The sequence below is a fragment of the Erinaceus europaeus genome, chromosome 10 (assembly GCF_950295315.1).
Source record: "Erinaceus europaeus chromosome 10, mEriEur2.1, whole genome shotgun sequence".
NCBI classification, from domain to species: Eukaryota; Metazoa; Chordata; class Mammalia; order Eulipotyphla; family Erinaceidae; genus Erinaceus; species Erinaceus europaeus.
Window position 1 is genome coordinate 114,296,550 of NC_080171.1, and position 13,917 is coordinate 114,310,466.

The following is a 13,917-nucleotide window of genomic DNA, read 5'->3' on the forward strand; positions in this document are numbered from 1 at the left end:
TGACTCCAGTTTCTGGATGAGAGAGGCAGGTGGGCTCAGGATGAACCATGTAACAAAACCATTTCTCTTTTCAGAGTAAACACATGTAAGAAGCAATATGCTAGACCCCAGAGGTTGGCACAGTGGATAAAGCATTTCACTCTCAAGCTTGAGAAGTAACATGCTGCACACCAGGCCCTCTTGTCTGTCTACCTGAAGCCAGGGAGCAAAACACAATGTCCAGACTTCTGGGCCACGAGCTGCAGCCCTGACCAAGCAGAAGTGTGAGGCTCACAGGGCAGAGGGCAAGTATCACCAACTGTCTGCCCCTCTCTTGCTGGGTCCCAGGAGCACAGCACTGTGGCAACCCTCCCCGGAGTCCTCAGCGTACTCTGCAGACTTGCCCAAGGTGTTTGTATAGGAATAGGTAAGGAGATAGGTGAGAGCTCCTCTAGATCCTTCTGGAATGTGTCCTGGCTAGGCCCCTGGCCTGGCTTTGCTTGGGCTTCCCACTTGTGAGCCAAAGCCAATGTAGAGATTTCGGAGAGCACTGGTCCTGTTCAGAGGGGCTGAGTCAGCAGACGGGACCAGCTTCACACTACGGGGCAGCCCTCAACATCCAGCTATTGAAAAGGTTAGTTCACTTCACTGCCGGATCCAAACACAACTGCAGAGGCAAACTGCAAGTGAGCTACTTTAGATGCTTCTCCGAGGGGTCTTTTGAGTCTTCCAACTGCCTAGCTCACAGAGGTGGCAGAAAGTCAGCCCTGAGAAGGCAACTCATGTGGCAGCAGAGAAGTGACAGTTGGTGAGCCCCACAGGCCAGGTGGGAGGGAATCTATGGGCTTTTAGCCTGAGGGTCTAAATCTCCCTCTGAGCCCTGTCTTGTTTCCTGACTCAAGGGTAGCCTTCTGTGGCTAACCACTCTGAACTGTAAAGCAAGGAACCATTCAATATTTTAAAAAAGAAAAGCTCAATCAAAAAAATAAATTCCAACTGAACTGATCACTTAGCAATTACCCTTTCAGCCAGGTTGATTTTTCTGTCTTACAGATGATCCCACAGGGCAAATGTGAGAAAAAGCAGCAGCAGACCCCTCCAGCCCTGCTTCTCAGGCATCACTGAGAACATTTCCCACGACTCTAGATTTCATGCCTCTGACTTTTAGTGACTGTGTGGAGGAGTGCCAGGAGATGTAAGGCGCCCTCAGTGAAGCGGGACACTGGATGGAACTGAAGGTTCTGCTCCTAAAAATGGTGTTTTTTTTTTTTTCATCTTTGCATTGGTCTGGGTCACAGGACCCACTGGCTTTAGCACAGCCATTCCAGTACCCCCGTCAGTCACTGCTGTTCGCTCATCTGATCTTCCCAGGCAGGTCACAGGCTACCTCAACCGTCACCCGGCCACTCAGGGCTTGCTTTGTACTGCTGGCACCGACCACAGGTTGGCACAGTCCAGTGGGCCTGTCACACACTCCAGGCCACGGGGACAGGGTGTCACTCACCACGGCAGGCGGCTGGTAGGCCCCCAGCGAGGGCAGACTGTGTGGCAGGACAGGCCCCTCGTTTACGGTCACGCTCACAGGAGGACTGCACACACACTGGGCGGCAGGCGGCACTGCGTCCACCAGGGAGCCCAGCACCACACTGTGCTGGCTGCTCTGCGAGTCTGAGTACACCGTGGAGCCCTGGCCACTGTCAAATGTGCTGTCCGCTGCAGAGGACAAAGGTGCAGTTCAGAGGGTGCCCCATACATCACCCCCACAGCATTCCAAACACACTTCAGAAATGTTATCATGACTGTGTTTTCTTCTGCAAAACAAAGACTGGGTTGCATGTCTGGATCATGCAAATGCTAACTGCTTGTTGTTTCAGACAAGTAAAGAATACAGAATAATACAGACAAGTAAATACAGAATAATACAGACAAGTAAAGAATACAAGTAAAGAATACAAGTAAAGAATATAGGCTAGAGCTATACAAAAATTAGCCCTGGAGGATCCCCAGCCTAGGACCTCGCAGTCCCCAGGCATGAGCCCCAGAGGTTCCAAGTGGGTGCCTCCACCAATCCCCCATAAGACAGGAGCTGCTCACATTTGGGGGCTACTCTCTGTCCTAAGCCAGCTTTCTAGGCCCATCTCTGACACCATTTTCCCTGACAATGCTATTTTAGCCCACCATTGCATGTTAGCTATTGGTCTCAGGCAAAAATTACTAAAGTCATGGGCTCCTTAGAACATGCCTAAGATAGACTTCCTAGCTTCTACCCACACGAAGACTCCTAATTTCATCTGCTCTATTCCTACCTTTGGGTTCCTGTTTATTAAACAAGTTGTCCTGCTTTATATCTTACATTTTTCAGCCACCAAGTTGCAGATGCTACCATCATTCCATCCTGACTTCCCTGGGCAGACGACCTCACCAATGTGTCCAAAGTCTCACTTCTCCAGAGCCCCGCCCCATTAGGGAAATACAGAGACAGGTTGGGGGTGTGGACTGACCTGTCAATGTCCATGTCCAGTGGAGAAGCAATTATGGAAGTCAGACCTTCCAATTTCTGCACCCCATAAAGAATGCTGAATCTATGCTCCCAGAGGGATAAAGAATAGGGAAGTTTCCAATGGCAGAGCAGGGACATAGCCCTGTGGTGGCAACTGTGTGTTACAGTCGCATTAATTATTATTACATCACTACTACACTAAAAAAGACAGGAGCTTATGCCACAGATGAGCAGCAGCAGCCTGTAACCTGACACCAAAAGCGAACACCTCTACAACTCTAAGACCCCAAAGAGAGGGTCCACATTAGTAATAGTTACTGAGGAATCAATTAGCCCCAGAACAGCATGTGATCTGGCTTGTCTCTGTCTCATGTGAAATTATCTCTTTGATAAGTAATAAGTACTTAAAAAAAAAAAACAACTCTTTGAAATAGTACTTTTACTTCACTGCCTCTACATTCCAGAACAACACAAACACCTGGATTTGCCCCATGTGGATGCCAAGCTACCTCTATGAGGCGCAGAGTTTCAGTGGTGGTACTGTGTCCATTTATAATCTACACAAAGAGGGAATCTCATTGGCTCTGTATCAAGGGGCCAGTAAGAATGTATTTTAACAGAGGAAGGCCTAAGAACACTGAAGTTTATTAAGCAGAGGCAATAAGACAAGGAACTCCAGTTCTGAACGAGGAAATAATTTCCCCTTAGATATGTACATACCTGACACAGTTCAAGTAAATAAACTCTAACTAGATAGGTGACATTTTAAATGCCTAAGTGGATGTTTGCCATTTGTATAATTAAATATTAATTCGAAAAAAAAATCTTCTGAACTTAATAACAAAACGTTTCCCTGAAGACACGGCGTAGACACAACCTCTCCTGGAACTTGCCCCGGGTTGTATGGACAACTAAGGACAGTGCAGCGCAGTCATAAACCCAGCACTTGTTGTACCTTCCAGCACAGAGAAACTTGCTTGTTTCTTGTTCCCCACCACCAGAGCCTTCTCCAGGTGTGTATGTGCTGGCCACGTCCTGATCAGCTCACCTTTAAGGAGCACGTGGTCCAGCTACCAAAAGCGTGTGGCCTAAGGGTTGCCGGACCTAGATCCTGAAAGTGTGTGTGCGCCTATCTGTGCATGTAACAGGCACGGTAAGCACACACATATGCAGCCGTGCACCGTCTGCACTGCTGTACATGTCACAGGCGCATGCACGCACATGCAGAGCAAGTGATTGTGCACATGCATCTGCGTGGGTGAACATGTGACTCAGACATGCAAACCCACACATTTGTGCAGCAGTGTGTGTGCCAGATTTTACGTCCAGCGTTTCTCTGGAAGTTATGGTGCAGAGACTGGTGGCATTGCCTCCGGGGAGGAAGATTAACTGGGTTTGTGGTACACCTTTGCTGGAATTTTGCAAATTTTACACAATGTGATGGCAGTACCTGCTTTAGAGAAATGACCATCAGTGGACAAAATGTCTTTGAGAAGGGTGACTGAGGCCTGAAGCACACAGGGTGGTTCGGAGTGATGCCTGTGGAGATCTGATTGCAGATAAAAATGCACACCCTGAGCTAAACCAGCTCATCAACGCGCAGCTCTGCCAGAGGTCAGACCTGTTGCTCCCAACCCGTAAGCATCTTTTTAGGACCTAAACAGTGTCTCTCTAAAGTGCAACTGGGATTTCTTCATGCCTGTCCTAGGAACTGTCTAGCTGACAACCAAGTTTTGGTGTGTCAGAAGTAGAGAGATCTTCCTTCATACAGCTGATGCTCTTGAATTTTTTTTTCTTTGATTTATCAGAAAACAGAACGATGATGTGGTGATTTATTCAAGCAAGCTTGGGCAGGTTGGAGGCACACGGTCTCAAAGTGACAGTCTGCCGATGGCTAAGAATTTAAATAGCCGTCTTAAAAGAGCATCCAGCTATTTGGATGATAAATGAAGGAAGTGGCTATTAAATAAATTAAATAGTCTATTTCAGTCTTTTCACTTAAATGACCCGAATCATGGCCTGACTGGTGGCTTATTCACCCAACAGCCAGGAAAGGCCACATCCTCTGCTCTCAGCTCACAGCTCAAGTGTGAGAGCAGAGGTGGGCTTCTCCCCCACTGTGCCTGCAGCAGACACAGGACTCTCTCCTCTGGTGCCCAGGATGCAGACAGGTACACAAGGATGCCCACAGTTCCTTCAGGAATGCACCCTTGTACTCCAGGTCTCATGGCCTGGCTCTGGAAGGGGGATAATCTTGGGGACAGAGGACCCTGGCCCTAGAAGTCAGCATGCTGGGGAAGTAGCATAACCACCTCTGGCTTCTCTGGGGTACCTTGTGACGCTGGGGAGACTACCTCCAAGAAGGGTAAGTAAATAGCAGGGCTGAGATGCTAGGTCCCTGCTGATTCAGAGCAGGGAAGCTCTGCACCTGCCTGTAGTGAGAAGCTGGACTCTCTAGTGAGCCTGACACCCCTGTAGTCAGAGCTCCATGCAATGCAGATACTTCTGATCCCCTCCCTGAAGCAATGCTCCCCAGCCCGGTTGTCCACACAGCAACCTGGGGTATCACTCACAGGCCAGGGAGGTAGCACTGGCTGGCAGCGTGGGTGGGGGGAGGTGCTGGTCGGCCTCGGGTTCCTCGGGCTCAGCTGGCCCAGTCTGTGCATGATAGGTCACCTGGACCTGCAGGGGTACTGGTGGGCCCTTGGTCCTGTCAGGGCTGCCGGGGTCCTGCTGCTCTGGGGGCTGCAATGCCGGCCAGATTCTTTCCCGCCGCCACTGGATCAGCGCCACACGGTCACGGATGGACTTGGCCACAATTTTCACATCGCTTTCATGGAAGAATCCTGATTCGATCTGTAAAGGGAATCCATGTCATTAGCTAGGAATGGCTCCCAGCCTCACTGCTCAGCTGGCCCTATGTGACCTGTGGGGGATCCACCAGCATAGCCTCTGCAGGACCCTTCAACCCCTATCAGCATCCTACAAGTGAATCTCCTCCTGTCACTGACTATGAGAACAGAGAGAGAGACCATCTGAACCTGCACCAACTCACCCAGTTCACAAATGCAGCCAGATGAGTGAGGGGCTGAGGCCTGAACCTCCTCCCACAGGGCTGACACCCAGAGCAGCTCCGCAGAGTGGGCCTTAAGACTGGCCAAGGGTGGAAGGGGGTCCTGGCTGAGTGTGCACTGAGGACAGGGACGAGGACCCACACCACCGTCGTTCTTGAATTTCCTGAGATCCCAGAGCTAGGGAAGGTGGGGCTTTTTGTAACTGGAGCCCCACAGGGCACACACAGACCCTGGCAAAGCTCTTGAGTCTGATTTCCCCAGAGTAAGAGCACCATAGTGAGTGCACAGCTTCTTGGTTCTGAGGACAAGAGTAGTGGCAAAGCCAGAATGACTGTCAGGCAGACTTTCTATACTGTTATAATAAAAAAAAAAAAAAAAAAAAAAGTGTGGGGGGCTGGCACAGCTGGAGCAGCTGGAGAGGGATTCCAAGTATTTGGTGTGAACTGTAGCTCTCACATACCACAGATGTGGAAGAAGCATGTGTGCACAGGGCTCAGCACAGACCCACGTGAGTAGACACGGCGCTCTGAGCCAGCCACTGAGCAGTGCTGGGGCGTTATGGCACCTTTGACTGGGATCATGGCTGCTCTGAACTTAGGCTCCCCCTGAGATGTGGGTTCAGACCACAGAGCTCAGATGAGGAATCACACTGTCTCCCTGTGCCAGCAAGTGAGGATATGCAAGATGACAGAGCCTGGGCTCTGGGCCTCGAGTGGCCCAAGCTGGGACACCGTGACACAGTCAAGCCACAGGGGCCAGGCACTGGGTGGCGCAGTGGGTTAAGCGCACATAGGGCAAAACGCAAGAACTCATGCAGGATCCTGGTTCGACCCCCTGGCTCCCCAGCTGTAGGGGGGTCGCTTCACAAGCAATGAAGCTGGTCTGAAGGTGACTCTGTCTCTCCCCCTCTCTATCTTCCCTCCCCTCTCAATTTCTCTCTGTCCTACCCAATAAAATGGGGGGGAAATGGTCACAGGGAGCAGTGTATTCGCAGTGAAGGCACTAGTGATAACCCTGGAGGCAAAACAAACAGTGAAGCCAACATGGTTTGAGGGTACCCACAGATGCAGACATGGATTTTATACAAGAGAAAACCAGAGTTACTACGGGAGAAGCAGTGGAACACCAAGGGATGTGAGAAGCATCAGGGCACATGGCTTTCTGCTGGTCGACTTTTCTGTAAGTCTGTGGTCATTTCAGAGAACTCAGTTCAGGATATCACTCCACTGGCCAGAATGAGACACTGCAGGCATTTGTGCTGAGTCACCCCTGGCTCACAGCAGCTCATGGCTAGGCACCCGGCCAGGTGGGGGGGAGGGGCAGGGGGCAGCTAGCGCAGGGCTGCAGGGCCAGGCCTGAGTCAGTGGCCATGAGTAGTGCCCACACCAATGGGGTCCACGTAGCCGACCAGACCAGAAGCTAGTGAAGGCAGACGCCCCACGGACACGCCTGTGTGTCTATTTTCTGCCCATGACCCATTTTCCCTTCCATCTTTGTCTTCACAGACAACCCCCCACAAGTCTCTCCAAGGTGTTTCTTCTATTTTTTCCCAAATGGGGAAGATTTTTAGCCACATTCTGGGCCACACTGGAACATCCCGTTATACAGAGGCTGAGATGACAGACTTGAGAATGCCCAGGGTTGGGCTATAAGCCCCCCCTCAGCTCCCACAACCTCCTCTAGGGGTCCAACCCCAGAAGTAGCATCATAACAGCCAGGCCCCTACAGCCCCACCTTCTCCCCACTTCTAGAGGCATTGCTGTTCTGATTAGCTCCACACAGGAGCATCCTGGATGCTGCTTCTCCCTCACCAGCCCCCCATCCCCACATACCCTGCTCCAACAACCCACCATCAAGACCTACTGGGAGATGAACTCAGTGGGAAATAGAAACTGGTCCCATCCACCTCTCTCACAAAGTTCTGATAAGGTGCTCTCCTTCAGTTCTAGAAGACCTCTGACACTCAACACTCAGCAATCTTAGCTACTAAGCACATGGATGGTTTGGGCCTGAATGGCAACACCCTAGACTTGGGATGGGGGGCACTGGTGTTTTCACAGAATTTCCTGTCTAAAGTTACTACCTGTTTATAACCACTGACATAGAGATTCATCTGTGGTTGCTTCTCCTTTATACGGCTTTTGTGTTTAGAAGCAGGCTTACTGAGTTAAAGGCTGTTGGGTAAGGAACCATGCACACAGCAGCCCTGAGGACAGGGAGCCCCAAATGCTGCCCCACTTAGGCCTCCTCAGGGCTTTGGATACCTGACCTGAGGACAGCCCAGGAAGGGGCTGGCAGCTGCCATTAGGACCCTGGGGAGAAGGGTCCCAGCCTCTCCCCACATTCTGACTTTACTAGCGTAAGGAACCCAGCATCAATCCATTGTCCCCTGGGAAGTGCCAGGCAGGGGCCAGAGACAACTGGGCTGCTCAGGCAAGACAGAGACCCAGATACCTTGAGGTCACTTCCTGTTCATCACAGCAACTCCCAAGGTGCCAAAGCTCATTCTGTTTCCTAAGCTGAGTGATGGCTACTCCTTTCATTTCCAGAGCTGCTTCGGTTTATGATGGATTACAGTCCTATTAACCCACCGTCAACTGAAAAGATCTTTTTTTTAAAAAATAGTATTTTATTTTTTTTAAATATTTACTTATTCCCTTATTGCCCTTGTTGTTTTATTGTTGTAGTTATTATTTTTGTTGTTGTTGATGTTGTTGTTGTTGGATAGGACAGAGGGAAATGGAGAGAGGAGGGGAAGACAGAGCAGGGGAGAGAAAGACACACACCTGCAGACCTGCTTCACCGCCTGTGAAGCGACTCCCCTGCAGGTGGGGAGCCGGGGGCTCGAACCGGAATCCTTCTGCTGGTCTTTGCGCTTTGCACCATGTGCGCTTAACCCGCTGAGCTACCACCGACTCCCAACTGAAGAGATCTTAAGTGGAAAATGCATTTAACAGTGTATACTACCAATATCACAGTTAGCCTAGCTTACCTTATATATGTTCAAATACTTACACTGGCATGAAGGCATAGCTTAATGGTTATGAAACAAGACTTTCATGCCCGAGGCTCCAAGGTCCTCGCTCAATTCCCCACATCTACCTATGCCAAAGTTAAGAAGTGCTCTGGTCTCTCTCTGCTTATCTCTATCTCTTTCTCTGAATCTCTCTCATTAAGTAAATAAATAAAAAATATATATTTAAAAAAAATTTTTTTAATATTTATTTACTCCCTTTTGTTGCCCTTGTTTTATTGTTGTAGTTATTATTGTTGTTATTGATATCATCGTTGTTGGATAGGACAGAGGAAATGGAGAGAGGAGGGGAAGCCAGAGAGGGCAAGAGAAAGACAGACACCTGCAGACTTGCTTCACCACCTGTGAAGCGACTCCCCTGCAGGTGGGGAACCGGGGGCTCAAACCGGGATCCTTACGCCGGTCCTTGTGCTCTGCGCCATGTGTGCTTAACCTGCAGTGCTACCGCCCGTCTCCCAAAAAATATATTTTTTAAAGGAACACTTACATTAGCCTATAGTTAAGACGTAAAAATCAGTGCTAAGGAATGACCACGGAGACTCGTGCATGTGCACCCTCACTAAGTGGCCTCCTCAGCCCAGTATTTTTATTCTGCACCCCTAGGTGGAAAGGGCCGAGGGGGAGGGAGAAGCCAGTGCACCACTCCACCATCCACCAGTTCCTTGCTGCTGCCCATGGAGCAGCATCTGAGGTCAGAGACTGACGCCTCGTGCCTGCTGAGGCCCATGCTCTAGCTGGTGAGCGACTGTCTGGCCCAGCAAAGCCTGTTTTGTAAGAAGGTCTTCACTGACTCAGACAACTGATTGCACAGCACACTGCGAGGTACCGAGTGCAGGGCTGGCTGGAAGCTGGGGCTCACTGTCAATGCCCAGCATCATGGGAGGAACCAACCACGAATCCGCTGGTCTATGAGAACTCAAAATCGCAAGTGTGGATGGACTCTACTGCTTTTACTCCATCATAAAGCTGAGCTCTTGTTAAGCTGGGACCGTCCGTACTAGCCACCATTTGTTAACTGACAGTGCGGGGCCTTCTGCACAGATGGACACCCCACAAGGACACGAGAGGGGAGCAAAGGAGAAGGGAGCCACTGGGCCCCACAGCTCCCACTGAGAACTAGTGGACATGCCACCCTCCGATGACTCCTGCCGAGTTCAGAGACGTGGCAGGGTCTGGGGGCCAGTGGGTGTTAGGTGCCCTCGGCTGAGGCCAGGGCATTCTGTGTCCAGGCAAAGAAGGGATGGGCCTGGCTGCGGATGTGGATGTCCTAGGAAGGAGCCCAGGCTCTGTTTGGGCAGTGCCATTGTACAACTAAGGAGCACCTGGCATGAATGGAGGCTGAGCTAGAGGAGGTCATGACCAGGCAGCACAGACATGGGCCCTGGTGTGGCACAGGCCAGTAGGGGGCACAGGGAGGCATACCCATCTGCCCTGTGCTTCTGGGGTGCCCAGGTCACCCGCAGCACCAATATATCCCTTCAAGACCCCCTGGCGGGTTGATGCCCCTCTAACACCTAGACAGCCCCCTAATGGCTAGGTCCCCCCTCCGTAGACATCGGGCACATGACCCACACTCTACTGCATTACCATCTCCTGGGCCACGTCATCAGGCGTCTCTTTCTCCAAGTCAAAGGTGAACTCTATGGCCCCGTTGTCCTTGGGCTTGCCCTTCAGTTTCTTGGGGTCCTCCACCCAGAGCCGCAGGGCAATGGTAGACTTCCTGCCGTGGTCCTCCTCAGCCAGCTCCACCCGCACGCCTGTGTCCTCAGCGAAGAAAGCGTGGCTCAGCAAGTCCTTGATCTCGTACCTGTGGAGAGAGGGCGCGTGGGCACCCGTGCTGGGGTCTGGACTCTGCCCATCTCCCTGGGGAGTGCTGCTCCCTCTCTACCTGTGGGCACATCTGCATTCTTTAAAAATGGGAGATGCAACCTGGGGTTCCCGGGGTAGCATTTAGGACTTGCACTTCTCTCTCAGCACAGAAGGGAAACATGCTGCCCACCATGAGACCCAGGGCACTCATGAAAGACATGAAGCAAGGGGCCAGGCAGTGGTGCATCTGGGTAAGCGCACACACTACAGTGCACAAGGACCCGGGTTCAAGCCCCTGGTCCCCAGATGCAGGGGGAAAGCTTCCTGAGTGGTGAAGCAGGGCTGCAGGTGTCTCTGTCTCTCTCCCTCTTTACTCCTCTTCAGTTTCTCTCTGTCTCTATCCAATAATAAATAAATAAAAAGAGAGAAAAAAAGAGAGAGAAAGAAAGAAAGACAGACAGACAGACATGAAGCCAGGCTCCACACACATGGCATGGCTGGCTGTGGCACAGTGAGTGCCAGTCCTCACCAAGGACGCACTACGGGTGGGACAAGGCTGAGTTCTGAAAAGGCAGGAACCTGCCTCCACCTGCCCACCCCACCCCTCACACATTCATGCTTATCTGCACCCACAGGAGGGGGGGAGGGTGTCCCAAGAAGCAGGGACATTTATGGGGGAGGGTGTTGTGGGGCTCCCCAGGATTCGGGGTGCTGAGGCTCTGGGGGTTGCTACGGCAACTATTCTGCACTATTCTAAACACTAGCTTAGCTCCCTCCCCATCCACCTGTCTGGGACTCACCTCTCCTCCTTATTCTTACAGATACACTCTCCAATGATCTCCTTGATTTCAGGATCCAACACTTTCTCGAAGCTGGCCGGTTTGATTCCCTGAAATGATGGAATGGGTTGCCGTGTGGGAGTCGCCCTGCTGTCTCACAAACCCCAGCAGGAGACAAGGCTTATTCCAGGCAAAGTCCATCCTAAATATCTCCATGGATGGTCAGGAGGGAGAAGAAGCTCAGAGAAAACAAGAACACCCACACCGATGCTACCCAAAGAAAGACCACACAGCAGCCGGCTGCCAACGGACCAGGGGCTGTGAGGAAGTGAGGTGGGTCTGTGGGCTGGACAGGGATGCAGAGATGAGTAGACATAGCACCTCCACAAAGCCAGTCTCGTCCACCACAGCTGAAAGCACTGTCTGTGGTCACTGCTGCGGGCCAAGGGCCAGCAGAGAGCTTGCAACCGCCCCACCAAACCCCAACCCCTGTGACCACAGAGGGCGTGACTCCCAAAGCCCGGTGGCACAAGGATCATGCAAACACCAGCCCTACAGTTCTGAGAGAGTGGTCACTTTCAGGAAGCGGACAGCACAGAGGAAGCAGAGTGTGTGGACTGGCATAAGGAGGGGAGGCCGGAGACGTGGATGGCCAGTCCAGGGCTTATTTGCAATCTGCTGGGGAAGGGGAAGCAGGATTTTTAACATTCAAACACATGGAAAGACTAGAACCTCCTGCATCTTCCTTAACCCCTATTCAGAGTCTGCATATGGGGGGGGGGGAGTTCACCAAGCAGGGTGTCCATTTACCATCCACACCACCCAGGTTTAAGAGTCAGCACCACAGCATGATGCTATGGCAACAGGGAGCTTTGGCGCTCTCTCTCCCTCTCCATCTGCTGGGCTGATGCTAGGAGATGTTTGGAAGACACAGGGTCCTGCAGACAAGGAGCCTGGGCCTTAGGAGCACTGAGCATGCCCCCTGGCAGGTGAGGTCCTGAAGCCAACAGAAAAGGCCTGGTGGTTCCAGGAGGAAGGGACAGGGCCCCTAGGACAGGCAGCTGCTTTGTGAAACTATAAACACAGATGAAAGTGTGCAAACACCTTCACTGGAAACCTCTGGAAGACTGCATTGCCCAGAGGAGGTAAAGAACATGCCAGAACAGCAGGTGCTGTTTTAAGGGGCTCACACGTCCAGCTCAGAAACCAGGATAAGACTGGGCCAGCTGAGAGCTCAGGGTGCCACTATGCGCTCAGGTGAGGTATGAGTGAGGGCTGGAGGACAGGGACCCACCATGGTCAAGGCAATAAGAGAAGTCATTGAGGACACGCCTCTTCTGCTCTCTTTGTAGAAGCAAGGCAGAGGCCGGCGCTTGGAACCTGAGTCAGTGTCAGTGTCCCATTTCCCAGAACCCAGTGAGGGTAGCAGAACTGCCTGGAGAGCCTTGGTGACCGAGAAGCACTTGCCTAGCCCAAGAGTACAGGCCAGACCCAGGCAGGCTCTTGGGCAGCACCCCCCACACACACACACACTGCTGCCCCTCCAGGGCCTGCCAATGAGGTCCTAGAGCCTCAGGAGTCCTCCCTGACTGGGACCGCTGACCACAAGCCTTCACTCACCTGTCCCCATGATCTGCTAGTTACACACCTGTCTGTGGGGCTCTGACTCAAACCTCTAAGTGCTACCAGTCAGGAGTCCTGTCCGCCTTGCATCCTTAGCATCTGCAAGAGGAGCTCAGAACAAGTACCTTAGAATTGAGAACCAAAGATCTGACATGATCTGTGATAAGTAGGGAGGACTTGGCATAGAGTCAGGATGAGTGAGTCTCAGGGCATCATGAACCTATTGCCTAGGGCCATAGATGCAGGCAGCACCTTGGGCCTGGGGGAGGGCTACGAGGTCTTGAGGGTCATGGGGTGGAAGAGTAAAGTTCCAGAAAGTCCAGCTTTTCCAATGCACCCTCTGTTTCCCACCCAGAGAACTTTGCAGAAGGCAGAAGCCAAAGACAGCCTGGTCACAGCAGAGGACTGGAAAGCTGATAGTTCCAAGGTGGCCCAAAGGGGCCACAGGGACAGGAAAAGGTGCCTCTGACATCTCTGGGCACCATGCTAGGTCCTCCTATGACAGCTATGTGCTTCCCATCACCAGCGCAGAGACCTGAGTGACCCCTTGAAGCCTCTGCCCCCCCCCCCCCCCCCCCGGTACAACAGTCTCCTTTTCTCGAAGACTCTGCAAAGCTACAGCACCCAGCTGGGCCAGTGGACTCACACAGGTGACCTTCCGGTAGATCTGGGCGGCGTTCTGGCACTCCGAGTAGGGGTACTCCGAGGTGGCCATCTCCAGCATGCACATCCCAAAGGCGTACACGTCCACGGACTCATCGTAGTGCTCCTCGTACATCTCTGGAGCCATGAACTCAGGGGTGCCTGTGCCAGCACAAGGCAGGCAGTCAGGGGCACAGCCCCGAGGCCCTCACCTCACCCAGCCCCATGCCCTTCTCTTCCTGTGCATGTGCTGCCATCAGTCCTAGGCATCAGGTTCAAACAGGAAGGCCCTGCAGACCGGAGTTCTAAGAAATCCTCATGGAGCTCTTGGTCCAGGATCAAAGACAGGCTCGTGGAGCCTGTCTGGCGGAGTGAGGAGAACCTGACTTCCCGGGGGGGCGGGGCTGTGCCTGACATCCCTATGATACCCTTCCTGGCAATGGGCTGGGTGACCCGGAGCACATGAAAACCAGTCAC

The 13,917-nt window shown here is 52.2% G+C and overlaps 1 protein-coding gene across 7 annotated transcripts in view; it reads right to left on the reverse strand.

Moving 5' to 3' along the window:
• Positions 1-13,917, reverse strand: part of WNK2 (WNK lysine deficient protein kinase 2) — a 99,554-nt gene that overhangs the window by 44,179 nt on the left and 41,458 nt on the right. For all 7 annotated transcript variants that reach the window (XM_060200564.1, XM_060200563.1, XM_060200562.1 and 4 more), the window contains exons 5-9: positions 13,445-13,602; positions 11,197-11,285; positions 10,175-10,394; positions 5,053-5,335; positions 1,484-1,692 (exon numbers count right to left, since the gene is read on the reverse strand). In XM_060200564.1, the coding sequence (XP_060056547.1) occupies positions 1,484-1,692; positions 5,053-5,335; positions 10,175-10,394; positions 11,197-11,285; positions 13,445-13,602 (959 nt within the window). The remainder of the gene's footprint in view (positions 1-1,483; positions 1,693-5,052; positions 5,336-10,174; positions 10,395-11,196; positions 11,286-13,444; positions 13,603-13,917) is intronic.